Source organism: Amblyomma americanum, chromosome 4 (genome assembly GCF_052857255.1).
Source record: "Amblyomma americanum isolate KBUSLIRL-KWMA chromosome 4, ASM5285725v1, whole genome shotgun sequence".
Lineage (NCBI taxonomy): Eukaryota > Metazoa > Arthropoda > Arachnida > Ixodida > Ixodidae > Amblyomma > Amblyomma americanum.
In genome coordinates this window covers 75,756,663-75,784,193 of record NC_135500.1, presented here as the reverse complement: position 1 = coordinate 75,784,193, position 27,531 = coordinate 75,756,663, and the positions used below count along the sequence as shown (strand labels likewise).

General features: G+C 51.3%; 1 protein-coding gene across 1 annotated transcript; it reads left to right on the top strand.

Moving 5' to 3' along the window:
• The first annotated feature begins 773 nt into the window (after nucleotides 1-773).
• On the top strand, nucleotides 774-16,318 carry LOC144129579 (uncharacterized). The gene is made up of 5 exons (XM_077663714.1): nucleotides 774-884; nucleotides 10,391-10,575; nucleotides 13,115-13,155; nucleotides 15,265-15,290; nucleotides 15,867-16,318. The coding sequence occupies exons 1-5, from the start codon at nucleotides 774-776 to the stop codon at nucleotides 16,248-16,250; spliced, it is 747 nt and encodes a 248-aa protein (XP_077519840.1). The 3' UTR covers nucleotides 16,251-16,318.
• The last annotated feature ends 11,213 nt before the right edge of the window (nucleotides 16,319-27,531 follow it).

The following is a 27,531-nucleotide window of genomic DNA, read 5'->3' as shown; positions in this document are numbered from 1 at the left end:
CGACGGCGCTTCCCTGCATTTAAAGATGCAGTATACAGTCACCGGCACGGATGTTACCGCCGCGGAGCTGGCCGATGGCACTTGGACGGCGCTCGAAATGCAACGCCGCTACAGACGCCCGCCACCACCGGCAACGCCGCCGGCCAACACCCAAACGCCTGCAGCCACCACTGTCCTGTCAGACCAACGACCCCGCGGCCGTCCACCACCGCCGACTAAAAAACGACCACTTCCTCGCCTGCCTACAGAGGACTACAAAATCGTCTTCCGACCGCAAGGTACCGTCGACCTCAACGCAGTCGGCCCGGCCAAATTGGCGATGGCCATCTACAACGCCGCCAAGATCGACGGCCGCCTTGCAATCACCGCCGACCAAGTCCGCATCCACCCCACAAACAACACTGTTACCATCAGCACACCGGAAAAAGAACGGGCGTTCCTGTATGCTAAAATACAAACGTTAACCATTGACTCCAATGCCATCCGGGTAGCCACGTACGCCCCAGCCCCCGATGACTCCGTTCGAGGAATCATATACAGAGCCTACAGTCACGAGACCGACTCTGAGATCCTCGCTGAGCTCCAAGCTCGAAACCCTGATCTCCCCGTAGTCGCCGCACGCCGCATGGGCCGCACACGACATTTCGTGGTGACTATCGCCAATTCTAAGCTACCCCGCTACGTGAGGTATCTCGGCTTCACTTTTGAGGTGTACCCCTACAAACGCCGTCCGGAGGCATGCTTCAACTGCCGGAAGCTAGGCCACAGGGTGGATGTGTGCCCCCACCCGCGACAACCGACCTGCCGACGCTGTGGCGCAGCCCATGACCCTCCTCCAGCTGGCCAACCGCCCACGTGCCAAGCCTCATGCATCGTCTGCAAAGGTGCCCACCCTACAGGCAGCAGAAGCTGCAAATACCGGTTCACGTCCTCCACTCGGCCCAAGTCTTCCCCGTCGGTCACTGACACCGATACCGGCTCCAACTTGGCAAACCCCGGACGCCAGTCCCGCTCCCGAGACCGCAAACGCGGCGACGACAACCTACTGCGGGACGGCTCCTTCCCCCCGCTTGGCAGCGACGGCAGCGACAGCCCTTCCAGCCGCACTCGCAGCCGTTCCACATCCGCCTCACCCAGCTCTCGGGCCAGCTCTCAAGCCCGGCCGGGGACCAAAGCAGCCAAACAAGTTGGATGGAAGACTCCTGCACAAGTCACCGCTTCTCCACCAGATTCACAGGTAAGGGAGCTGGCAGATATGGTCAAGGAACTACAGCTACAATTGGCCAAAGCAAACGCTAAAATTCATAGCCTAGAATCAGCACAGGCAAACCCCAAATTGCAACCACAGCAGGTGGCTCACGCTCCCACATCCGACCCTGTAGGTGATCCACGCATGGACACTGAGCAGCCTAAGCGCACGAAGCGTAAAGCACCTCTCCCCTCCTCACAAGCAGACATAGATGCCAAATTAGAGGCAGCTGATGCGCGAATGGCCCAATTCGAGGGCGCCCTCCTTCGACTCGCCCCCACCATTGACCGTCTAGTAGAAAGCTGCGCCACAATGGCAGCCAACATCCAAACCCTTCATGCCAGGCTCGATACCCTCACGAATCCCCCGACATCAGCAACCCCCTTGCAGTCGCCAACCCCTCCTAACTACCCAGCACCCATTATTGTCGCCACATCGGAGAGTGCAGCCGCGCGCTCACGTGCAGGCGGCATTCTTAAATCACCCGTCGCGCTATCACAGCGCCCCGAACCCTGCGGGAAACGCGATGGCTAGCTCCCCCTTCACAGTTTGGCAATGGAACTGCAGGGGCTTCAAGGCGAAGCGGCGAGCCTTGGAGCACACCCTGCAGGCCCAGCCGCACACCCCCCACATCATCGCACTTCAGGAAACATACATGGACACGAAACTTACCAGCTACGCCGCATATAACCAACAAACGACACCAGACCAACGGCCCAACACCGCCATCCTGGTCCACCGAAATTTAGCAGCTAATCATATAGACCTTAGTTACCCCGAGGTTCCGCACACTTTCGTACAGGTCCTACCGAACAGTCGCTCACAAGCCCCGCTCCACATCCTTAACGTCTACAGCCCCCCTAGCGACAAAAGCACACGAGTGGCAACCCTGGTTCGTAAGGCCTGCGCGACTGCAGAAACAGGGATGCTACTTATCTTAGGTGACTTCAACGCGCCGCATACCGAGTGGGGCTACCCCCGCAAAGCATGCGGTCGTAAGGGAGCCAAAGTGTGGGAGACAGCCCAAACACTGGGCCTGACACTACTCCTAGACCCCAACAGGCCTACTCGCATTGGAAACAGTGTCACACAGGACAGCTGCCCCGATCTCACTTTCGCCCGCAACATCCCAGACGCACGCTGGGAAAACCTCGGCATGAACATAGGTAGCGACCATTATGTTCTCAGCACAACCTTCACGGCTACACACAGCAAAGCCCCCAACCGAACAATCAGGCACACTAACTGGGACGCCTTCCGATACGTGCGCGCCAAACGCACTTCGGCCCCCATAGACGACCTGGACGCATGGGCAAACGCACTTCTCGAAGACACCGCCAATGCCACCTCCACGACTACCCAGAACGAGGATGGCCCCTCTCCCGACGCCAAACTAATACACATGTGGGAGGCCCAGCGCAGTCTTAGGGCTCGCTGGCTCCGCCAAAAGCACAATCGACCCCTCAAGCTCCGTCTCGTTCGCCTCGAGCGAGAGATCGAAGCTTACTCCGTCAAACTGAGTCAGGAGCAATGGCATCAAACCTGCGACCGTCTTAACGGCCAGTTAGGATGCAAAAACTCGTGGTTCTTGCTCAGACATTTACTGGACCCAACTCACACCAAATCCACATCTCACAAGAACCTCACCCGTGTCATACACGCTTTTCAGGGAACAAATGAGGAACTCCTCGCTACCCTGAAAGACAAATACATCAATACTTCCACTGAAATTCCCATCCCTTCAGGATACACGGGTGCTCAGAACACCAACATGGACGCCGACATCACGGCAGGAGAAGTCCGCGCCGCCCTCAACCAGATTAAAACCACCGCGGCCGCTGGCGACGACCACATAACCAACAAGATGCTTCGTAACCTCGAAGATCAGTCCGTCGAAGCACTCACGGACCTCTTCAACCAACATTGGCATGAGGGTCGCCTTCCAGACACTTGGAAGCATGCCAAAGTGATTTTCATACCTAAGCCAGGCAAACGACTCGAGCTGGGCAACCTTCGGCCCATCTCGCTCACGTCCTGCCTGGGAAAGGTCATGGAACACGTCATACTCAATAGACTCCACACTCACGTAGACCAAGAGGACCTTTTCCCCCCCACTATGATCGGCTTCAGAACCGGCCTCTCCACTCAAGACATTATGTGGCAAATCCAACACGACATCCTCGATCCGAGACCCATCCGAGCTACACGAACCATCCTAAGCCTAGATGTCAGCAAGGCTTTCGACAACGTGTCACATGCTTCCATCCTGGCAAACCTCTCACAAATGAATGTAGGCACTCGCACTTACAACTACATCGCCGACTTTCTTCATAACCGTACAGCAGAACTTCATATTGCAGACCTCCACAGTGAGAAGATCACACTAGGCACCCGAGGAACACCACAAGGAGCAGTCCTATCTCCGTTCCTTTTCAACACTACAATGAGAGGCCTCCCTCTGCTCCTGGAAAAGATACCTCACATTAAACACTCAATATATGCCGACGACATTACCCTGTGGACCAACTCTGGCTCTGACGGGGAAATCCAAAACTCCCTCCAAACAGCAATCGATAAAGTACACTCCTTTGTACAGGCGAACGGGCTCATATGCTCCTCCACGAAGTCCGAATTACTAGTCATCAGGGACAGACGAGCTCGCCTGCCTGTCCCCGACCCGCAAGAACCTATTGTGCTTCAAGTCGACACACATCCCATTCCTCCGGTCCGCACTATTCGCGTTCTGGGTATGTTAATACAGAACAACACGCAAAACTCGGAGGCCATTCAGCGCCTCCGCACCACAGCCAACCAGATCAACGGCCTTATCCGCCGCATCAGCACCCGCCGCAGAGGTATGAAGGAGGATGACCTCTGTCGGCTCACGCAAGCTTTCCTCATTAGCAGGATAGTCTACTCCTACCCCTACTATCACCTCCGCCGGAAGGACGAGGAAGCTGTGAACAGCATTATACGTTCAGCTTACAAAGCGGCACTGGGGCTACCTCAGTACGCCAGCACACAGCACCTCCTCCAACTCGGCATCTACAACACGCTCACAGAACTCATAGAGGCACACAAGACCGCCCAAATCCACCGCCTCTCCCGCACTAAACACGGGCGGCTCATACTTGACCGTCTCAACATCAACCCCATAGGCGACGTCCACCCCACGACGCCCATTCCGATAGGGGTCTATAGCCGCCTAGTTATAAAACCAATCTCCAAAAACATGCTACCTGGCCGCCATGATACGCGCCGTCAGCTGAAAGCCCAAGCACTAGATGCCACATACCTTGCCGACGAACACGCAATATACGTAGATGCTGCACGGCAAAGTGCAAACACATACGTGGCTTGTGCAGCCACGCCACAGTCTACTCTCGTCACCGCCGCCACAGTAGTAGCTCACTCTCCGACAGCGGCAGAAGAAACCGCCATCGCGCTGGCCATCGCTGACCCACGTACGCGCACAGTCCTCAGCGACTCCAAAAGAGCAATACAAAATTACTCGGCAGGTTTTATCTGCCACCCCGCTGCACGCATCCTTCGCGGCTGCACTCCCGACCATAAGATCAACCTGGTCTGGGTACCCGCCCACGCGGGAAACTCTGGAAACGAAGGGGTCGACCGACTAGCCCGAGGACTAACCAACCGGGCGGCCGGCCCCACGGACCCAGACGCTCTTGCCGAGGCTCCCCAGACCTTTGCCGAAATTACCAACCTCTACAGAGAGATGAGACGCCAGTTCCCGCCTCCACACCCCGACTTGAACCGAGCGCAGGCCACCTTGCTCCGCAGGTTGCAGACACACTCTATCCTTAGCCATTCTAGACTTTCACTCATCACAGACGGGGAATACGACCCCGTCTGCCAAAATTGTTACCAGGGAGAAATCGCCACCCAGGCTCACATCCTCTGGGGTTGCGCGGGAAATCCGCCCCCTCGAACCTTACTGCCAGCTCCCTCCGAAGATGGATGGAACGAACTCCTCAAAAGGCCAGACAAGAGCATCCAACTGGCACTCATTTCGTGGGCCCAGGAAGTCGCCCCCACCTGGGGGCCACACCAAGCCCACCTGCCCTAAATCCCGCCAATCTATGGCAATAAAGTTGTTTCTCTCTCTCGAACCTGAGCCGGAGTACCCGGGTTCGAACCCGGCCGCGGCGGCCGCGTTTCGATGGAGGCGGAACGCAAAGGCGCCGGTGTGCTGTGCGATGTCAGTGCACGTTAAAGATCCCCAAGTTGTCGAAATTATTCCGGAGCCCTCCACTACGGCACCTTTCTTCTTTTCTTCTTTTAGCATCCTATATCCCTTCCTTTACAGTTTATGGTTTCTGGGGGTTTTCCGAAACTACTCAACCTATGAGGGACGCCGTAGTGAATGGCTCCGGAAATTTCGACCACATCGGGTTCTTAGCGTGCACTGACATCGCACAACAAACGGGCCTCTAGAATTTCGCCTCCATCGAAATTCGACCGCCGCCACCGGAACGATCCCGCGTCTTTCTGGTCAGCAGCCGAGCACCATAACCACTGAGCCACCGCAGCGGCTATCCCTTCCCTTACGGCGCGGATGGGGTGTCCACCGAGATATGTGAGACAATTGCGGCGCCATTTCCTTTCCTCAAAAGCCAATTTTCATTTTATTTTTAAGTGGGTACGGGTGGATCAGGACATCAATAACTTTACTGCAATACTACTTGCCTTATGATAATAAGTGGTTTTTTTGGGGAAAGGAAATGGCGCAGTATCTGTCTCATATATCTTTGGACACCTGAACCGCGCCGTAAGGGAAGGGATAAAGGAAGGAGTGAAAGAAGAAAGGAAGAATAGGTGCCGTAGTGGAGGGCTCCGGCATAATTTCGACCACCTGGGGATCTTTGACGTGCACTGACATCGCACAGCACACGGGCGCCTTAGCGTTTTTCCTCCATAAAAACGCAGCCGCCGTGGTCGGGTTCGAACCCGGGAACTCCGGATCAGTAGTCGAGCGCCCTAACCACTGAGCCACCGCGGCGGGCGTACTATCGTCAAATTCAAGAGGCGGCCGACAGGGCCTGAGCCCCCATAGAAGTATTATTGGGGACGCATAAGTTATTATATATTAACTAGATTCGCTCTCCTCAAGAGAGCCCACGGCATAAGAACACGCATCCGAGCAGCACCGAAAGCGCAGCATGGTGACCGAACATGACTGCGACATGACAGCACATCGCTAGGTGATGAACGTAGGTGCGCATAATAAGCTGGTTAAGCGGCGCAATAAAGTTTCAGCAGAATAAAAGAAAAGTACCTTAGGAGGGGCGTGTATACTGCAATGGCGGTGCCTTTTTCAGCCAGATTACGCTCCATCTCCTTTATGCATGTATGCATGTGAACTTGGTTTATGTAGAGATATCGTTTATTCCATAAAGACTATCCGCTTTTATGCAGAGTACAGTGGTCGATTTGATGTAAGAGTGCGTACGCTGCAAATGGTTCGCCAGAATGATTGCAGTGCGTTGTGTCTCTCAGATGGTGTATAGACAATTACGCATGTGACAACACTGTAGCTTTTTTTGGGTGTGTTGCACCCTGGGCTCATTTTTTTATTCATATGAAATCATCACTGTTCACATCCTAAGCTAGATGCATAGTGAAAACAGTAAATCATATTCCTCAACACTGTCAGCTTGCTAGCATGAGTGTTCCCTGCGGGAGCATAAAGAAGGAACGCTTGCTAGCATCAGGCCCCAGATAGTCTACTTTTGTCATTTCATTTTAGGTTTGTGGTATTATTTTTCAGCTTCGATAATTTCACAACTAAATGCCCAATTTTCTATTCCACAAATCCTGCCGAATAAAAGCCAGCAGGGATTTTTCACCACAGAAATTGGCGCATAGTACCAAATGTAAATAATAATCATGGTTGATCAGAAACGCATGCTCACCCTAAATGGCGCATCGATCTGCATTCAGCAATGAGTCGGCGCGCTTGCAAATAATTCGCAAGTATTTGCGCCTAAAATTTCTGCGCGCGGCCTTAGTTATTATAATGCGTGAAAAAAACTGCTTTGTCTAATGAAGTGGCAGTTTCGGCTCGGTGGTGGTTTTCTTGATGTGCAATGCAAAAAATGCATATTCAAGTGCAAACCTATTAATGAAGCATGCAGTGTCATTTCTATACGAAAGTTTGTAACCTTACTTGCGAAACCAGTGAGGCAGATGTCACAGGTAGCTTAAGTGGCAAGTGCATCGCAAAAATCTCTTCGGCAACCTCGCAAAGAATTACGCTAAGTAATCACTAGTTCGTCTTCTGCGCCTGCGCAATGTACCGCCACTTCTTGTATATTTAGCGCCTCGTGGTTCACCAAGTTATCTTTCGTGCGCGTTCTTGCTTGTCTCTGTGTGCTGTTGCGCTATTCTGTCTAATGAAATGGTACGCTCACGGGCTCTTCTACAGCAGTTCAGGCTTGGTTTGGTTTATGGGGGTTTAACGTCCCAAAACGACTCAGGCTATGAGGGACGCCGTAGTGAAGGGCACCGGAAATTTCGACCACCTGGGGCTCTCTAACTTGCACTGACATCGCACAGCACACGGGCCTCTAGAATTTCGCCTCCATCGAAATTCGACCGCCGCGGCCGGAATCAAGCCCGCATCTTTAGGGGCCAGCAGCCGAGCGCCATAACCACTCAGCCACCGCGGCGGCTAGAGCGGTTCAGGCAACATCCTGTATATGGATTGTGCAAAAGAGTACGATCACATACTCTCATGCTTCTGCCAGCTTTGAATACGCGATTGTAGAAAAATTTGACAAAGCGATGTTTTCACAGAGGTACTTCGCCGCGTGGAACGAAAACTGAACCACTGAGAATGAGAAGAGAAGCTCTCTGCTATTTCCGAGCTGGCACTTGACTTCTTAACTGACATTACGTACGACCCCGACCGCGGCGGTTGCGTTTCGATGAAGGCGAAACGCATAAGGCTCCCGTGTGCTGTGCGATGTTAGCGCACGTTAAAGATCCCCAGGTGGTCGAAATTATTCCGAAGACCTCCACTGCGGCACCTCCTTCTTCCTTTCTTCTTTAGCTCCCGAACGCTCCGCGAGTGCTACCTTGGAAGATTTTACAACTGGACGCCCCACTCCAATTGCAGTCAACATAGTGCTGTGCGCGTGTGTTTTTATTGCTCCATCATGAACTAATCACGCGCACAACCTGTACACATTTATTATTGTGTAAATATTTTGCGTGTATATTACCTCTCCCCCTATCCTCTCTTCCTGTCCACCCACCTTTCATTTCATTTCTCCATTCTGCCTGCTATCCCTTATTTCCGCTGCCCCAGCTCAGGTGCTAGCAAAAATGTTTTCCTTTCTTTTTATTATTATTGTATTAAAACCACTTACTGCTACTAGTTTCACTCCCTCCTTTGTCCCTTCCTTTAAGACGTGGTTCAGGTGTCCACCGATATGTGTGACAATTACTGCGCCATTTCCTTTCACAAGAAGAAGAAGAAAAAACTTTATTGGCGCCAAAAATTGGTCGATTCAGCGGGACCCGGGTGTCTTCATGTTGAAGTTCCGAGTCTTCCAGGGGTGGTGCCCTTATTCCAGGGCCCCACTGAATCTTGCTACCTCATACGCTTGCTGGACCAGTCCTTTTTGGACCGCCAGCACGCTGCGCAAAAAAAAAAACAATTTTAAATTTTTACCAAATGAATATCCAAGTTTCTTTGTATTTTTCTGGCAAAAGATAACGCTTATGTGTGGCAATTTTATTGTACCGAGAAAAAAAACATAATAAATCTGGTTTTTATTCGAAGTGCATAATTTTGGTGCCAGTTGTGTAAAGCATTAGTTGCTACTCGGGTAGCAAATTTCAAGACTCTGCAATTAGTAAATTTTAAGAAAATGTACATTAGTAGATAACAACGGAAACAAAAATAAAAGTACTAGAGAAAAATTTATGCTATAGCTCTAATGCCAAACTGCGTTTCTCTTTAAGGTTCCTTCCAAATTTTATAACCATACCTTTTATTCCAACTGCGGTGGAGCCAACTTTTAGAAACATTTTTCAAAACTTGCGCACACTTAAAGTTTCTGCATTAAGAATGTCCCCATATTATCGCTTCTCTTCTATCTTAACCGTATTATGTTTATCAAATACAGGACTGAGAGCTTTGATACCAATAGTTGCAAAGCACTCTGAATGAGGCGACCCTTCGATAAACCATTATTGGGCAGAGTTGCTTGCCTTGAGTGCTTCTTGCTGATAATGCAACTGAGTAATACATTTCTGGCTTTTGTTAGTTATTGACCTTCGCAGCGTATGCAAGAACTTTCGCTATATGTGCAAGCACTGTATGTGGCCCTAATAAATCAGTTTGTAGAAGCGCCTCGTGTTGTTACATGGTTGTCAGCCGTCGCTCTGTAGTTTTATTGTGCTAAGTTGTTTTAAACGTAAAGAAAACCTGAGTGGGCACTTCTGAGAAGCGGTAACGTTTAGTGCGAGTGTATTGTGTGGTTTCAGAAGACATACAAATATTGCAAACCTTCTAAGGCGACTTTTCTGATAAAACTTGAGTGTTGCACTGTTGCTCATAACGTGGCCTTTAACTGAGCTTTCGAAGAAACTTTTTAATTGCAGGTGCCGGGGAGGTGGGTGGGAGGGGGGGGGGGGGGAGGGGGTTAAACTACGCTGCAGACCTACAAAATCGTCACTACCAACCTTCTACAGTGAAGTGGTTATGTACGTGTTTTTAATTCCTGGTATGTCTCAGTTAAAAGTGAGAAGTTACGAAGCACTAGAAATTAATGCTACCTCTTTTTACCCGTAAAGGCCGGGCTGAACTTTCAAACATACATGTATTTCGTGTTCTGCAGCAGTTTGGCCGAAGATATCAATACACATCCCACTATATGCGCAAAGGCAGAAGAGGGAAAGAATGCAGCTGCTAGCGCAGTTAGAAATGCGGCTGGCCGCGAGATAATTACAAATGACCACAAAAGATCGTGTCCGCTATACGCCTGTCGGCTACGTGCGAGTTTTTTTTACAAGCGGCGCGTTTCGAAATCGCTTTCTATCGGCAAGAATTTGTCCTCCCCGCATAATGGCTCTGACTTGCGGCCTCTCATTTGGCCCCCTTATTTCCTTCAGCGGCCCGTTAGCATGTGTGGCGTATGGATCTCGTCGCCTCGGCTGGAAGAGGTGCGTGAGGATGGCAGCATTGAGAAGATACCGGACACTCGAAGGAGAGAGAGGGAGATAGCGACAGGTATAAGAAGCACCACCGGATGTACTGAAGACTGCGTCGCTTGCTCGTTCGGACACCAGTTCACCAGGTGAGTCGTCCAATCAGAAGAAATGCTAGGGTCAGCCTAGCTGCGAACATGTTCCAGGCGCTCGGGATAACTCGAGCTGCTCAGGATGGTCATTTAGAAAGAAACAGACAGTGGAGGTTCCATCAAGCTAAATACACAATCGACGCTTGGATAACCGAGGAGTTGGTGATGTGATTGCTCGGCTCTTTTAGTCGCTTCTGGCTGCGTAGTTAGTGAGACTTTGGGGGGACCTCCGAGAGTGGTGGGAGTATACTTGTCAGTCTTTCCTAGCTAATATCTTCTTTTTTGTGTGCCGATGTGGCAAATCTCTTGTTCCTTCGCATGCATTTGAATGCTCAAGAAATTAATGGCTACCGATTATAGACTGATTTCTTGTCCTGTGTTCAGCCGTGGCTATTTCTCATAATTCACGCAGGGCGATTCTCAGCAACTGTTTGGTTTCTGGTTGCAATGATAGCCACTGCACTGTACCAACCCGAAAACAGCGATCGAATCACATTTTCCGGTCATCGCGAGCTTTCATCTCGTCGATCTCAGGCTACTCAGTTAGAGTTCGACTTTTCAGCGCGGTGCAGTGCCCAGCCCGCGAAAGGGCAGTCTTTCTGCATACTCTGTACGTCGCATTTTCCGCCCCATCGGTTGGCCGGTCGTTAACATTGAGTCTGCTTGCACATCGAACAAAGGTTCACTTGGATGAGATATAGGGCGGTCAGCTGTTCTGTACGCTTGGCTAGGCATTAGCTTGATGCCTGGTTAACGAAAGTGACAACAGGCAAAAGATAAAGGCTTTCGCAAGCAAACAAAAATTCCAGAGTGTGGGAGGCCTACGAGAAAGACATGTACACTGGCCCGCATGCCTTTAATTCCTTCTCCGAGCGCTGGTTTCTTGTTGAAACGTTGCAGAATGTAGCGCGGCAATTTATTGCTAAATATACGTGTTCCGTGTGCCGGTGACGGGAGTATCTGAATTTTTCTTTTAGCAGCAAAAATTTTAAATTTAGCGCTGCTTTTTGTGGAAGATTCCTAATGGTCAGTTACTTCACCTGTGCGCTTGCAACATTTTTTTTTTACCACTTTGCGGAACTCTGCATATGTCATAAATCGCGAAAGGCTTTCTTTTTTATATGATCGCAGCATTTCTATCATTTCAGGCACATAAAATGCTTAAATTTCGCCGATACATGAAATTACAAATTTCTTAGTGCTATAACCATGAACTCGATATCACAGATTAACGCTGAGCTGTTTGACCGAGTGTGATTGTTTCCGCTGGAAACAAATGAGAGCCTTAAGAATCACCAGTGGGTGCCTTGGGAGTTAGCTTTCCCCATTTTAGCCTTGCCTGGAGATTTCATGAAGTCCTGAATCTGCAGATCTTATCAACGGACATATAGGCGACCTCGGTTGGTAGGTGGTGCTTTTTAAATCGCATTGAACGAGTGGTACAGAGTAATACTTCATTGGCTTAGTCGGAAAGTGCGTGCATCTGTATTTTCCCGCTGCGTTTTGAGGAATTATCTGCTGGTAATTTTCAAGGGGGGATTTTTAGCTATTAGACGTGAGGATTTTTGCTGCTACTCGAGAACAAGCAATGCCAATGAATTACTTCTACTTTCCCAAGAATGCTGAAAATGCAGCATATCTTTAGCTAAAATTTACCAATCAACAGTGAATAGTTCTGCTGACACTGCTATAGAGTGAAATAATTAACTTTATTGTATGGAGCAATTGAACAATGCTAGTTATAGGAACGAAGCCTTTGAAATACACACAGAATGCATGACATTAGGAGGTATGTATCAACAGGCTGGTGCAGGATAAGAGTATCAGGGGTAATAATGCTCTGTGCTCGGCAGTAGGGGTAGCATGGTTGATGTTCGTGATGGTGACCGCCAGAAATCTCGCCAGCTTTCCAATGGATGCAGGAGTCCCATGGCTTTTAAAGATATGAAATGGACGGAAAAGGCACTTACAAGTCATTCCGGATAAGAACCTAATAGTATACGCCGGTCACATAGCATTCTGGCATACGCCGTTCTGCTTGCCTAACTCCATCCGCTTTTACTGCATTACCGGGTGAATGCAGTCACGCGATTCTCCAGCTTCTCTTTTGTCTTTTTTCGAAGAACTTGTATGCCCCTCGTTCAATTTTAAAACGTCCGGAGCGTCGTGGATCACCAGTGGGTCACGTCGTGTATTCATGCTGTGCGTCAGGAATACTGAGAGGAGCAATGAAGCCGTGGTACCGATCAGGTTTTATCAAAGAGACTGCAAAAACGACCGATGTCAAGTTGCTATTGCCGCCTATGCTCGGTCCCAGTAAGTTGGCCTCGCCGGAAGCTCACGGGGGGGGGAGTCACGCCGCACCGTATAAAGTTTTAAGGGTGGCCCATCGGTGCGCCACGACGCACAGGGACTGGGGCAACGAAAATCGCTGCCGCACGCCTGGACAACTACACCAGCCAAATGCAAAGTGCATGCACATTAGACCGGGAGACCGACTGCCCCAAACCACCAGTGTTGTATTTACCTGTTCCAGTGAACCAGTCATCATGAAGGCTGTCGCTTTCCTCCTTCTTGGTAAGTACGCCGGTCACCGGCATTTTTTTCTGACTTTGTGTAAAGACAAAGGCATTCCCAAGCGAAGATGTTTGCATTGAAATCAGAAACGTAAAACATATAAGCGATTCTACACTGCATAATTTATTGTCGGTGGTTATCTCGAATGCAGTGATATCAGTAACAGGTTTTGCAGATGAAGGGAAGTGGCTCTACTCTGAGCTAGTTCATTGAATATAAAGTTGAGGGTTATATTAAACTTCGCGCATGACCACGTCAAGCTTGGTTAAATGGTCACAGTGAAGGGAAAATATTATGGAGGTAAAAGCATGAAGCCGCTAGCAGTCTAGTAAAATTCAAAAATTAATGACATAGGTAAACACGTAACATTTTTCCGCGCAGAAAAACGCCAAGTTGAGACGAGACACCATTTCGGTGGCTTTCACAGTACTGCAATTATTTCATATTGAGATAACTTTCGCTGCTTAATGGAAAAACTTGTGCATGAATTGCGAATGTGTTTGAACAATTAAAAACGCAGCTCACAAAATTTCCCAACGAAATGTTTCAGATGAGGTGCCGCAAAATGCGTTCATAACGGTTCCTATTATCAGCAATGCTGCATGACCGACTCGTTCACACACAACTGGTAACGTGACGACTGCTCAAGTGAGGAGCCTTCAAAATTACATAACAACTTACCCATGAGGTTCTGCTGACAGCGCACTGCCGTAAGAGATTAGCGCAGCAGTTAAGAACAAGTCATAATTCTTGCTTCTTTGTGGCTCTGGCGCAAGCCACTGTGACCCAATTTTAGTAAGACTTTAGTTGGAAAGGGATTTTCTTTCTTCACACGAAGCTAAAGCAAGACTGACAAATCAGCTAACCCTGAAAAGGAAATACAGTGTGCTACACTCCTACGCAGCAGTGAAAAAAGCATTTCTCGCATCAGTGATGAGCACTCAACATCATTTACGTTTCAGAGAGCGCGCTGACATTACCGCGATAACAGACGCCAGTAAACAGGGAAATTCATGAGCTATTTGCTATCAAAGGCGCAACTTGATACAGTCGCGCAGAGGTGGCTACCAAACGGCGCCAGACTACTGGAATGACCAGATGCCCAGAGTTGCTGGTGTGCCATTTTACTTCCTCGCTTAACCACGCTGAAGACTGAACGCACGTTGCAGACATTTTTTACTGCCTCTGAAGAGCATAGATATATTGCGTCAGCCAGCCAATACGCAGTTGTATTTTGCCGCATTTATGCAAAGCGCAGAAGCTCCTCTCTGTTATCAAAAGGAAACTACCGCCGACGCACAGCACAGTAATGTCCTAAAGCATTGTGCGTCAGTGCGTAAACTATGTCGTCACTGCATCTTAATACTCAAAAATAGCAGGAGTTGCGACATGCAGGCCATTACGTCACTAAAAAAAGGAAAATGAATTGATCAGGTGGAGATGTTGAATTTTTATGCATTACAGAAAGTACCGTTACCGCACCGGTCGCTACGGCGATTCACTTTGAGCTCTACGCATTGTAGAGAATATCCTGTCAGCGGGCCTGCAGAGCTCATTCGTTTAAAGAATATCGGAAACCAGCTTTATTAGATTTCGGTGCAACGCTGTGAGAAAGTTAAGTTCCTTTAGAAAACGGACCGAAATATTTAATATAGGCTTGTATCGTGCGTACTGTGCTATTAAACAAGCGGCATAGTCATTATACAGAAGCGTAACTTAAGATGGGAACGAGTGAAAATCTATGATGGACTTAAAGGCGGCCATTGTTTCGCACTCTGTTGGGATATTTTTTATGCACTGCAATAAAAAAAATACCGCGAAGAGAGCTTGGCACCGGGCAGATTTGTGTGTTTCATGAGCGCATGTAAAAAAATTATGTCTTCATTATGTCCTTATATCCTCAGTAATATAAAATCATATCCTCAGTAATTATATCATCACTACGTCAGTATATCTTTTCAGAAATGAATTCCTATCATATATAGCATCATTTTTAAATTTTGTATGTATAGCTCAACACGGAAATTCGTGCTCATATTTTTTCGTTCGTGTCTGTGTGATCGCGATTGAGCATTGGGAATAAACGTCAATTTTTCACTCCTTTTCCAGCCGCCGTGGTCGCTGCCGCTCCACGGGTACGTACCTCGCTTTTTCATAATAGCGATTGTTGTTAGCGGCGTCCCAAAGCTGCCCTATATGTTAGACGTCAAAACTTTCTTGTGCACGTGCTATTTCATCAGAATATCATCTAGGTCGCCTCCTGAAGGCACGCCCTGCATAATCACATAACCTAGGTGGGCCTGGTGCACTGTCATGCAGGGGATTTTCGACAATGTACTAGACGCGCGCGTGCGCAAACAACTATGGTGAAAAGTCAGAGGCGTTGAGATAGACGGTACAGTTTGATGCAACGGGTAAGTGCCTTTCTCGCCCTTTCAGTAGACGAGAAGTGCCGTTACGGACGAGAGTTCACTTCAGAGACGAAAAAAATATTTGTGCGTTTCTGCGTGGTCAGCGAACCCCTTCAGTGGAAAGCCTGGCAGAATGCGGGGACATAGATGTTGGTTCCACTGGAACGAATACTATAGAGTACTCTATAGCGAAGGAAAGCAGACAACCTGTTTTTTTCGTGAACAGGCATCACACTTTAGTCCACGATAGTACAGCGCGGGACCGAACTTCAATCGCGTGCACCGTCGCCACATGCGCAGGCTCGCCGCCAGGCGGTCGCCCTCCCGGACGGAGTGGAGCTTCTGCTCGGCCGCGCCCTCAGCTCGTCTTTCCAGTGCCAGAGGGACGGCTACTACGCCGACCAGGAGACCGACTGCCGCGTGTTCCACGTGTGCCGCGGAGTGGCCAAGGAAGACGGCAACGTGGAGTTCGAGCACCACGCCTTCGCCTGCGGCAACCAGACCATCTTCAACCAGGCCTCCTTCACGTGCGCCTTCTCCGACGAGGCCGTGCCCTGCGCCAACGCCAAGGACTTCTTCTACCTCAACGACCACCTGTTCCAGGACAAGGACACGCCCATCCTGGGAGACGCTGACGCCGAGAAGGCCGCCGGATTCTACGCCGCCCGCGCCTACAAGGCATAAAGCGGCCAACACGACGGAGCGAATGAAGAATGAAAGGGAGTGCTTGTACAGGGATATCATTAAAGTAGACCGACATATATATGCCACGTGTGTTTATGCTTGATATTCAGAAGTGGACAACGGAAAAAAGGCGTTATCCTCACAAACTACTGTGAGAATACCATCATTTTAAAACACGCCACTTTGTAGCCTGTGAAGATGAGAATGAGATTTCTTGGCACCGTGTAAAATGTATATGTGACACTGGAATAGTCGAAGAATGCTGCCTCAAGCAAATGTTGACAAAGCGACACGCTCTGGCCTTGACGTAGATACAGCACTTCAAATTCAGATATCGGCTCCTCATCGCAAGGTTCCAGGTTCGATCCCGGCCGTGCCGGCCATATTTCGATGGGAGCGAAACACAAAATCTGCCGGGCGTTGCCTCGTCATCAGCGCACGTTCAAGAACCCCACACGTTCTTAATTAATCCGAAGCCCTCCGTTGATGGGCCCGCCAGAACACGTATGTCGCTTCGGAGCGTTAAACCCCACAATTTAAAAATCGGAACTTAATTTCTTATCTGCGCAATAAAAATACATGTACGCCATCGCAGTGTCGCTAAACAAAGGACTTTACGATAGCAGATTTGCGATAACGAACGGTGAACATGAGGTGGGCATATTTGTTGATGACTGTGAAGATTTAGAAGTTGACAAGCCCCAGTTTCATATGAAAAATGAAAGCGCAATTATCTCCATACTGCACACGAAACACACTTAACGAGAAACCAATATTTTTGCATCATTTCTGGAGGAAACAGTAAAAATGGCCTAAAACAACTTCGGAACACTAGACAAATCATATTCAGAACAATGCCTTCAAAACACAAAACACTTTTGACGTGCTGGAAATATTATGTATATGTGACCCCCTGTTGTTTGAAAACAAACTGAAATTGAACATTGGTATTGAGGAAAAGAACTGACGCGTAACTGTGTCAAATACCTCGGTGGACACCCGAACCTCGCAATGAGAGAAGGGAGGAAGGCGGTTTAAATAAGCGAGAAAGAGAGAGAGAGAGAGAACAACTTTATTTGCCACGGAAGGGTTGGGAGTTAGGGCAGGTGGGCTGAGTGTGGCCTCCAGGTGGGGGCGACGTCTTCAGCCCACGAGACGAGTGCGAGTTGTGTCTTCTTGTCTCGTCTTGCAAGAAGTTGGATCCAACTCTCCAAGGAAAGAGCTGGCAGTAAGGTTTGTGGGGGTGGGTTACCCTCACATCCCCAGAGGATGTGTGCCTGAGTGGCAAACACTCCGTGGTCGCAATTAGGACAGACGGGGTCATATTCCCCGTCAATGATGAGGTGTAGCCTAGAGTGACTGAGAATCGAATTGGTCTGCAGTCTGCGAAGCATGGTGGCTTGCGCTCGGTCGAGGTCGGGGTGGGGAGGCGGGCACAAGCGTCTTGTCTCCTTGTAGAAGTTGGTGATTTCCGCTTAGGATAGGGGGGCCTCGGCTAGAGCATCCGGGTTCGAGGGTCGGCTGCCCGGTTGGTTAGGCCTCGGGCTAAACGGCCGACCCCTTCGTTCCCAGAGTTCCCCGCGTGCGCAAGTACCCACACTAAGCTTACAGTGCGGTCGAGAGTAGGCCGCGGAGGACGTGTGCGGGTAGGTAGACAAATTGGGTTCGTCGAGAAATTTTGAATTCCTCGTTTAGAGTCACTAATAATCATGCGTATGCGGGGATCTGCGACGGCTAGCGCGATCGCGAACTCTACGGCAGCGGTGGGGTAGTGTGTGCGCACTGTGGCAGCGTTGATGAGGGATGTAGTTGGCGTGGCTACGCAGGCCACGTATGTTCTGGAGTCGCATTTCGCCACGTCCACGTACATGGCGTGTTCGTCGGTGGAGTACGTGCCGTCCAGAGCCTGGGCCTTGAGTTGGCGCCGCGTATCGTGGCGGCCGGGCAACATGTTCTTGGCCATGGGTTTGACGATCAGCCGATTATAGACTCCAGTTGGAAGAGGCGAAGTGGGGTGGATATCACCTGTAAGGCTGTTAAGACGGTCGAGAATGTAACGACCGTGTTTGGTGCGAGAAAGGCGCTGTATCGGGGCAGTCTTGTGTGCTTCGATTAGCTTTGTGAGGGTGTTGTATACCCCGAGCTGGAGCAGGCGCTGCGTGCTGGCGAACTAGGGCAGTCCCACTGCCGCCTTGTGCGCCGAGCGGATGACGCAGTTTACCGCCTCCTCATCACTGAGGCGCAGGTGGTAATAGGGAAATATGTAGACAATCCTACTAAGAAGGAAGGCTTGTGAAGGGCGGCAGAGGTCGGTCTCCCGCATGCCTCTGCGGCGAGTGGCGATGCGGCGGATGAGGCCGTTGATCTGGTGGGCGGCGGTTCGGAGGCGTTGTATGGCTTTAGAGTTCTGCGTATTGTTCGGCACCAGCATACCTAACACGCGGAGGATGGTCTGCACGGGAGGCTTGAGGTGGGGGTCGATGTGAAGTGTGATCGGGTCTTGGAGGCCTGGGATGGGTCGGCAAACCCGCCTATCCTGGATGGCTAACAGTTCGGATTTGGTGGGAGAGCAAACGAGACCGTATGCCTGCGCGAAAGCGTGGACGGTGTCGATTGCCTGTTGGAGTGAATCTTGTATCTCCCCGTCCGAGCCGGAGTTGGTCCAAAGGGAGATATCGTCGGCGTATAGTGAGAGGTTTGATATGGGGTATGGTGTCCAGAAGTGAGGGGAGGCCTCGCATATTGATGTTAAAGAAGAACGGGGACAAGACTGTTCCCTGTGGTGTCCCCCAGGTGCCCATGGTGGTTTTGTCGCTGCAGTGGTCTCCAATGTGGAGATCTGCTGTCCGGTTGTGGAGAAAGTTGGCAATATAGTTGTAGGTGCGCGTGGCTACATTCATCTGGGAGAGGTAGGTCGGTATAGATGCGTGCGACACGTTGTTGAACGCCTTACTGACGTCGAGGCCGAGAATGGTGCTGTGGCCCGGATGGGACCCGGGTCGAGTATGTCGTGTTGTATCTGCCACATGATGTCCTGGGTGGACAGTCCAGCCCGGAAGCCAATCATGGTAGGGGCAGGAGGTCCTCTTTGTCTACGTGGGTGTGAAGTCTGTGTAGAATTATGGGCTCCATAACCTTCCCCAGAGAAGACGTGAGCGAGATGGGCGGGAGGTTGCCCAGCTTTAGTCGTTTGCCTGGTTTGGGTATGAAGATTACCCTGGAATGCTCCCAGGAGTCTGGAAGGCGACCTTGATGACAGTGGTGGTTGAAAGGTCGCAAGTGCTTCGACTGAATGGTCGTCGAGGTCGCCTAGCATCTTGTTGGTGATGCGGTCGTCGCCGGCGGCCGCGGCAATCTTGATTTGGTCGAGGGCAGCGCGGACATCCGACGCCCTGGTGTCTCTGTCCATGTTTCGGTTCTTAGATCCCATGTATTCCGTTGAGATGGGTGTGTCTGTGGAGGTATTGATGTATTTCTTGATGTATTTGTCTTTCAAGGTAATGAGGAGTTTCTCGTTGGTGCCTTGAACGCGTGTATGACGCGGTTTAGATTCTTGTTGGATGCAGACTTGGCGTGGGCCGGATCAGGCCAGTGCTTGAGCAGAAACCACGTGTTCTTGCATCCCGACTACCCGCTGAGGCGGTCGCAAGTCTGGTGCCATTGCTCCTGACTGAGTCTGGCAGAGTAGGCTTCGCTCTCTCGTTCGAGGCGAGCGAGGCGAAGCTTGAGATGGCGGTTGTGTTTGCGTCAGAGCCAGTGAGCGTGGAGACGGTGCTTGGCCTCCCACATGTGCATGAGTTTAGTATCGGCGGTGGGGCCATACTCCTCCTGGGTGACCATGGAGGTGGCGTTGGCGGTGTCACGGAGCAGCGTCTCTCCCCATGTGTCAAGGTCGTTTATGGGGCTCTGCGGACGCTGAGCTCGCACGTACCGGAAAGCGTCCCAGTTGGTGTGTGCGACAGTGCGATGGGAGGCCTTGCTGTGTGTGCCAGTAAAGGTAGTGCTGAGAACATAGTGATCGTTACCTATGTTCCTACCGAGATTTTCCGAGCGCGTTTCTGGGATATCGCGGGCGAAAGTGATGTCCGGACAGCTGTCTTGCGTGACGCTGTTTCCGAAACGGGTGGGTCGTTCGGGGTCGAGGAGTAGCGTGAGACCCAGTGTCTGGGCTGTCTCCCACACCTTGGCTCCTTTGCGACCACAGGCTTTGCGGGGGTAGCCCCACTCGGCGTGCGGTGCGTTAAAGTCGCCCACTATAAGTAGCATCTCGTTCCGCGCTGCTGCACAGGCCTTGCGGCGGAGAGTGGCTATCTTAGTGCTCTTGTCACTTGGGGGGCTGTACGCGTTTAAGATGTTGAGCGGGGATTGGGTTCGGCTGTTGGGAAAGACCTGCACAAAAGTGTGCGGGACTTCGGCGTAGTGGAGATCGAGCTGATTGGCTGTGAGGTTGCGGTGTACGAGGATGGCGGTACTCGGGCGGAGATCCGGCGCCACCGGTTGGTTGTAGGCGGCATAGCTGGTGTCAGTGTACGTTTGGTGTCAGTGCACGTTTCTTGGAGCACGATAAGGGGGGGGGGGGGGTGTACATAGCCATCACTGGGCGTGCAGGGTATGCCCCAAGGCTCTCCGCTTTTTCTTGAAGCCCCTGCAGTTCCAATGCCATACCGTGATGGGCGCGCTAGCCATCGCGTTTCGTGTTGGGTTCGGGGCGCTGAGGAAGCGCTGTGGCGGTTTTGAGAGTATCGCCAGCACACGCGCGCGAGGCCGCACTCTAGGGCGCGGGAGCCGGACCAGGCGATTGAGGGCGCGGGGGGGGGCGGGGGGGGGGGGCGTGGGGGGGGGGCTGAGGTCGACCATTTGCGGGGGCGCGTAAGGCAGTCGAGACGGACGGTGAGGGTGTCGATATTGGCTGCAATGGCGGAACAGCCGTCAATGAGACAGGCATTAGTGGGCGTCAGCCGTTGCAGGGCGTCCTCTATTTTAGAAATACGAGCGTCGAGCGTCAAAAGGCATCGAGTTTGGCATCACTGTCGGAGGTGAAGGGTGGGGAAGCGTTGCGCTTAGTGCATTTGGGCTAGTCGGTGTCCATGTTGGAGTCATTGGTGTGATCGGGGTTGGAAACGCGAGCCATCTGCTGCGGTTGCGGTTTTTGGTGTGCCTGAGCGGACTCCAGGCTGCGAATTTTGACATTGGCCTGTGCCAACTTGAGCTGTAGTTGTTTGACCATGTCTGCCAGTTCCCTTACCTGCGGGTCGGCCAGTTGGCTTGTAGCTGGTGGAGGAGTCTTCCATCCGACCTGCTTGGCGGGCTTGCTCTCCGTCCTGGTCTGGGAGTTAGCCCGGGGATCCCGAGAGTGTGATGAGGAGCGGCTGCGGATGTTGTGGCTGGAGCTGCTGCTTCGCAATTGCGGGAAAAAGTAATCTCTTGGGGGTCGTTGTTAGTTGCCGCAGCCTCGGGAACGGAACTGGCGGTTATGTGGCAAGGTTCCAGAGTCAGTGTCAGCATCCGTGGATGATTGGGATGATTTGGGCCGGTTGGTGGCCACGAAACGGTATTTGCAGCTCCTTCTGCCGGTGGGATGTGGGCCTTTGCAAACGATGCACGTGGCTTGACAGGTGGGTGGTTGGCCGGCTCGTTCGGGCTCATGGGCCACGCCGCAGCGCCGGCAAGTGGGTTGGCGTGGTTGAGGGCACACGTCCGCTCTGTGGTCCAACTTGCGACAGTTGAAACACGCCTCCGGGCGCCCCTTGTAAGGGGAAACTTCGAATGTAAAGCCCAAGTACCGCATGTATCGGGAAAGTTTGTTGTTAGCGAAAGTGACGACAAAGTGTCGTGTCTGACCAATACGGCGCGAAGAAACGATGGGGAGGTCGGAGTAGCGAGCCGGAAGCTCGGCGAGGATTTCAGCGTCGCTTTCATAGCTGTAGGCCCGGTACAGAATCCCCCGCAAGGAGTTGTCCGGGGCTGGGGCATAGGCGGCACTGGTACGGCTGTGGTGTCGATCTTGATGGTTTGGACCTTGGCGTGAGACATTGCACAGGCACGGTCGGCCGTGCTGACTGTGATGGTGTTGTTAGTGGAGTGAATCGGACCTGTTCGGCAGTGACTGCCACGCGTTCGTCGACTTTGGCGGCTTCGTACATGGCAAGAGCCAGTCGTGCGTGGCTGACAGTGTGGAGGTTGAGCGTGCCCTGCGGGCGGAGGAATATCTTGAGGTCTTCCGAGGGCAGGCGGGGAAGCGGACGCTTCTTGGTCGGAGGTGGAGGGCGGCCGCGAGGCCGCGGTTTCGGGATAGCAGGTGTCGAGGCTGTAGTCTGGGCTCCAGCGGCTTGTTGGTGAATCGGAGATGGTCTTCGGCACCGGCGTTGCATCTCGAACGCCGTCTATGTGCCGTCGGATAACACCGCGGCGGTTATGTCTGTGCCTTCCACAGTGTACGGCATAGTCGAGGCGCAGTTGGGCTCGACTGCGTCGCCGCCGCAGCTGCGTGCGAACGCACCGAGGAAACGGGGCAGCTGTTAGGCTTAGCTGCCGCGCAAGCTGGCGTGGTCAAACGAAAGTGGTCGAAAATTCAAGAAAACTTGCCTGTCTGGGTCTCAAAAACACAACACCGGGTCCGGAGCGGTAGTTGTGCGTCCAGGGCAAAAAAGGTGAACGGAAGTGGCCGAGAACTCGGAATTTTGCCGGAGAAATACGGAATGCATTTGAGGTGCGTCCGTTCGCTCCGAGTGCTCGCGGCGATCTCCGTTAAAATAAGCCGCTGTGTGCTCATTTCAGTTCCGAAAAAATTTCATGAGCCAAGATTTCCTTGAAGTGATGTGACGTTTGCACAAGTGGTATTTCACTGCACTGGTACCAGCAGATGAAGCAGGCATGTCTCCTCATACCTGCCGGTATATCAGGTATACCAGATATATCTTTCGCGACGGCACCAAAGTCGTTTCTTATCCGATTCCGAACACCCACTTCGCGTAATTTCTGACGCTCGGGACGTTCATGTCGACACGTAAAAAAGTGCGGATAGCTGAGAAAATCAGTTTGCGCTAAATGTGCAAACAGCCACCTAACGTCCCAACCCGCCGCGGTGGCTCAGTGGTTATAGCGCTCGACTACTGATTCGGGGTTCCCGGGTTCAAAGCCGACCACGGAGGCTGCGTTTTTATGGAGGAAAAACGCTAAGGCGCCTGTGTGCCGCGCAATGTCAGTGCACGTTAGAGATCCCCAAGTGGTAGAAATTATTCCGTAGCCCTCTACTACGGCACCTCTTTCTTCTTTCACTTGCTCCTTTATCCCTTCCCTTACGGCGCGGTTCAGGTGTCCAACGATATATGAGACAGATAGTGCGCCATTTCCTTTCCCCCAAAACCAATTATTATTATTATTAACGTCCCCGTTTGTTCCCGCGGCTGAAGCACGCATTCCAATTCGAGTCACCATTAACTAGCCCTCCCGTCAGCGTTAACCAGATAAGGCCAGGAAGTGAGAAAACACGCTAATATCCTCGTTTCTGTTGCTTCTTGAAGCTCTGCTTTCGTTGTGAACCAAGGCTGCACTCAATAATGAGATTACGCCAAACATAGGCAATGACGCAAGAAATGAACTTATCAGAACCGGCTCTGCGAGTGGTACAGCGCGGCTCTCAATTTCATGTTTTCGCAATATACAGCGTGTTTCAACGGAGCAAGCCAGTTGCTTTTAAAAATGGACTATTCCGGATGTGAAGATCTCTTCTGAGACATAGGAATACCAATGGTGATCGGCGTCTCAAAATAGTTGAAGAATGTCAAGTAGTAAACTGTTAAACCAGATTTTAACAGTCAAACTCTAATTAGAGCTGTTGGGCACCCGATGGTAACTGGAGATTTGCAGCTGTATGAGCATTAACTGATTTTAGAATTTCGAAAACCGGAATATATGTCTGACGTTGAGGCGCAAAAAACTCTGGCCATTCTGCACATCACTCCAAGAGCGCGCGGCTGTGAAGCGCACAAAAGACTGCACACTAATTCAGATCAGTCGGCGACGTACGTATTACGTGCCCTCCATATCCCGCCAGGGCAAGGCGGCTGGAGCGGCGGCGAGCAGCCTGGGGATTTTCAGAGCTGGGCTTGTGGGAGCGGGTACGGAAAACCTTATAATGAGACTCGGCGCCGTCAATCTGGGCGTTCCATGCAAGCCATGATTGAGCCATGCAAGTAATGAAACGATGAGGAATTTACGCCAGTGACATCTCACATTCAATTTCCAGAATGTAAATCGCTAACCGCAAGAGCCCTGCAGTTTTCATTAGCCTCGCAGAGCTTTCAGCGCTGAAACAAACGACGCCAAATCCCAAAAGACCAAAGGCAAGCGAATGAAGATGGTGCCGCGGGAATACCTCTCGCATGTCATCAGGACGACCTCTGAGAGGCGGAGCTTCCGAAGATAATGTGCGCTTTCCTTTCTCTTAGGGGATCTCCATACGTACAAATCTGAGAAGGCATCTAGCTCTAAAGCGTTCTGAACATTCTGGGCGTTTTAGAAATTTAGAATTCTTACACCAGAACACAATCAAATGGAGCGTTAGAAGTCATCTTCCAGATTAGCATCCGCCTCACCCCCAATTAGAGTAAATGCAATAACATTATACTCAACTCTCGCTGCGTCAGCTCAATTACGTTTCTCTTTCAGCAGTACGCAGGGCCTTTTCTGCGATTCGACGTTCCGATGGCGCGCTCAGTCTCAGTCCGCGTTAGGCAATGGCAAATCCATCGCGGTTTGGCCTCTCGGGTCAGCAATAAATATCCGCAACCAGCTCCCCCCCTTCCATACAGAAGGTGATCGGTGCCACGAAGGGGCCAGTGCAGTACACACAGTCCTACATATAGGGCTGATGCTATTACAGTGCAGCAGCGCATCCCGTTGCGTCGTAGCCGCTTCCAGCACACAATGGAAGCTGCGGTCGTGATCCGCGTAAGAGGTTCGTCGCATTGCGGGCGCACACAATATGCTTCCTGGTGGCAACCTCCCCTTGCCGTTTCTCGAAATTCATCTTGGCAAGCAATTTGCCGGCAAAGCGACTGCCTCTTCTTTTCCACGCTGCCCGTTTTGTTCCCTCGGCCAACGTCCTGTAGCGCGCACTGCCAGCATCGCGTGAGTGATGGCAGGTCGAGACCCCGCCGCTCTGACCCTTTTTTTTTTCCTTCTCGTCAGCTGCTCTCCCTTTCCCACTCGCCGCACCGAAGCGGCGGAAGGAAAAAGCGCGGGAACAGCTGTCAGCCCGTTGGAGCTAAATCACGCGCGCACGCGGGGCACCGCTAGCGCTGAAGATTCGGCGAAGCCCGGCGTGACGCAATCCGCGCGCGCTTTCCGAGCTTGGGCCGCCTCCGTTGAGCGGCGGTCACGCGAACCTCGCGACCGCTGTGTGTAAACACACTTTCCTTTAAACGAGTTCGTGCGACCACGGACCCTCGGTGGCCTTTCGCAGGACCCCCTCTCCGCGGCACGCACTAGGCAGGGCGGCCTCCACCCAGGGAGGAGACCTGCACCCCGTAACATTGTTCTGAGCGATCGTGGTACCGATGCCAACGGCGGCCTTTGGATTGCTATCACTCACTTTCTAATAGTTAGCGCTTTTCTCTCCTTTGATCTAGGCAAAGCATGCCTGCTTCTTCGCTTTTGTCTTATTTCATCCTCGTAATATCATGTTGATTTATCTCCGGAGCCCTTCTAAAGCGTCACATGCATGAGGGGCTTCATTAGGGTTCATGGCATTCATTGCCGCTCACTGCCGGCGAGAGTTGGGGCCCGGGAATTTCGAGTTCACCTGCTTCCTATTGACAACGTAACTCGCGTGAGCCTCCGCCATGAGGCAGGCGAGGTGGCATCATCTGTGGTAATGAGATCCTCGAGAACCTGGTGTACGACAGAAAGAATATAGGAGGGGGCTGCGGGACCGCAGGGACTACAGTTAACAATTTTTTTATCGGCGTCTCGAGAGGACAAAAGGCCGCGTATGAGAAACAGTATGAGGGCATCGTCAGGAGCAATTGGTACTGTACACTGTATTGGTGCAGAGCAATTGTATTGGTACACAGCAGTTGGTACTTTACTGAACATACTTTCCTGTTGAAGGATACTTGTAGCCTGCTTTTCATCCCATGAGAGTGCCTGCTTTATGCGCTCCACACTATACTTGCTCTCCTAGCTATTTCCCTCTAGAAGTCCACATTAATGGTAACTACCTACCTGCCTTAAACATATAAATTGCAATAAGATTTGAAATGCTCCGCTGGCTATCACAAACAGTTGCTCTCACTCTAGATTGCTTAACATCGACTCGGTTTACCTCACAGTAACCTTTAGGCCAACTGCTCCCAGTATATACTGTTGTTATAGCAGGCGATCAGTAGTCGATGTGTATGAACTCAATACAGCCCATGTCCTGCTCGGATTATTTTCGATTCACTTCCAGCTAGAATATCAATAACTAGCGTTTCTTCTGCGATTCATATAAATTAACTTCTACCTTCTCAAGCTACTCTCCCAGATTTTTCATTGCGCGGCTAGCTCGGCTATCATTTGCTATTCAGGTGATATGTTTGGCATGCAATGCTTTATCCAGTGCCGCCCCGACAAGCAGCTCTTCTTCACATGAAAGTGCGCGTCTGAAACATTTTTAGAGCGCCAACTGAAATCAAGGGTCGTTGGTAAATACGCAGTCGGCTTCCACAATCCACACACCCGCGGAAATGGAAGGGGGGAGGGAAAGGGGGGGGGGGGGGGGGCGAGGGAGAAAACACAAGCTCAAACTCGCGCCTCGCGCCTCGCGGTATGCTCTTCATCGTCGAGTGGACTGCGCGCTGTCGCCACAAGACGCCACCAAACCCCTCGCAACAGCTATCGAGAAAACGTTCTCGAATCCATCAAGTTCCGTGTCGCATGTCGCCAATCGCCCTGGCTGGCGACTTCAAAAGCCGACGTCATGAAGCACAAGGAATTAGTCGACGTTGCACCGGACGACTTCACCTTTGAGATCGATCAACGCAGTCGACATCATCATGGAACGCGTGCCTCTATCTTGTCTTAAGCACGCAGCGCAGTGTGCAAGCGGTTACACATATATGCACGTATTTCCCTCACCCCAAAGAATGCATAATGAGGATGCAAGACACGGAAACGGTGGCACGGAACCAATAAATGTGACGGTCAAAAGAAATTATACGCATTGCCGTCATTAAATTGTTAACCAGAACCCATCACTGCAAAAAAAAAATACAAACAACCATTTTGTAAACGCTGC

Excerpts from the sequence above, each read along its gene's own strand:
- LOC144129579 (XM_077663714.1), top strand. The coding sequence starts at position 774 with ATGTGTGCCCCCACCCGCGACAACCGACCTGCCGACGCTGTGGCGCAG. Across the intron at positions 10,576-13,114 it reads TTCGGACACCAGTTCACCAG|TGAACCAGTCATCATGAAGG; the intron begins GTGAGTCGTCCA and ends TACCTGTTCCAG. Across the intron at positions 13,156-15,264 it reads TGTCGCTTTCCTCCTTCTTG|CCGCCGTGGTCGCTGCCGCT; the intron begins GTAAGTACGCCG and ends CTCCTTTTCCAG.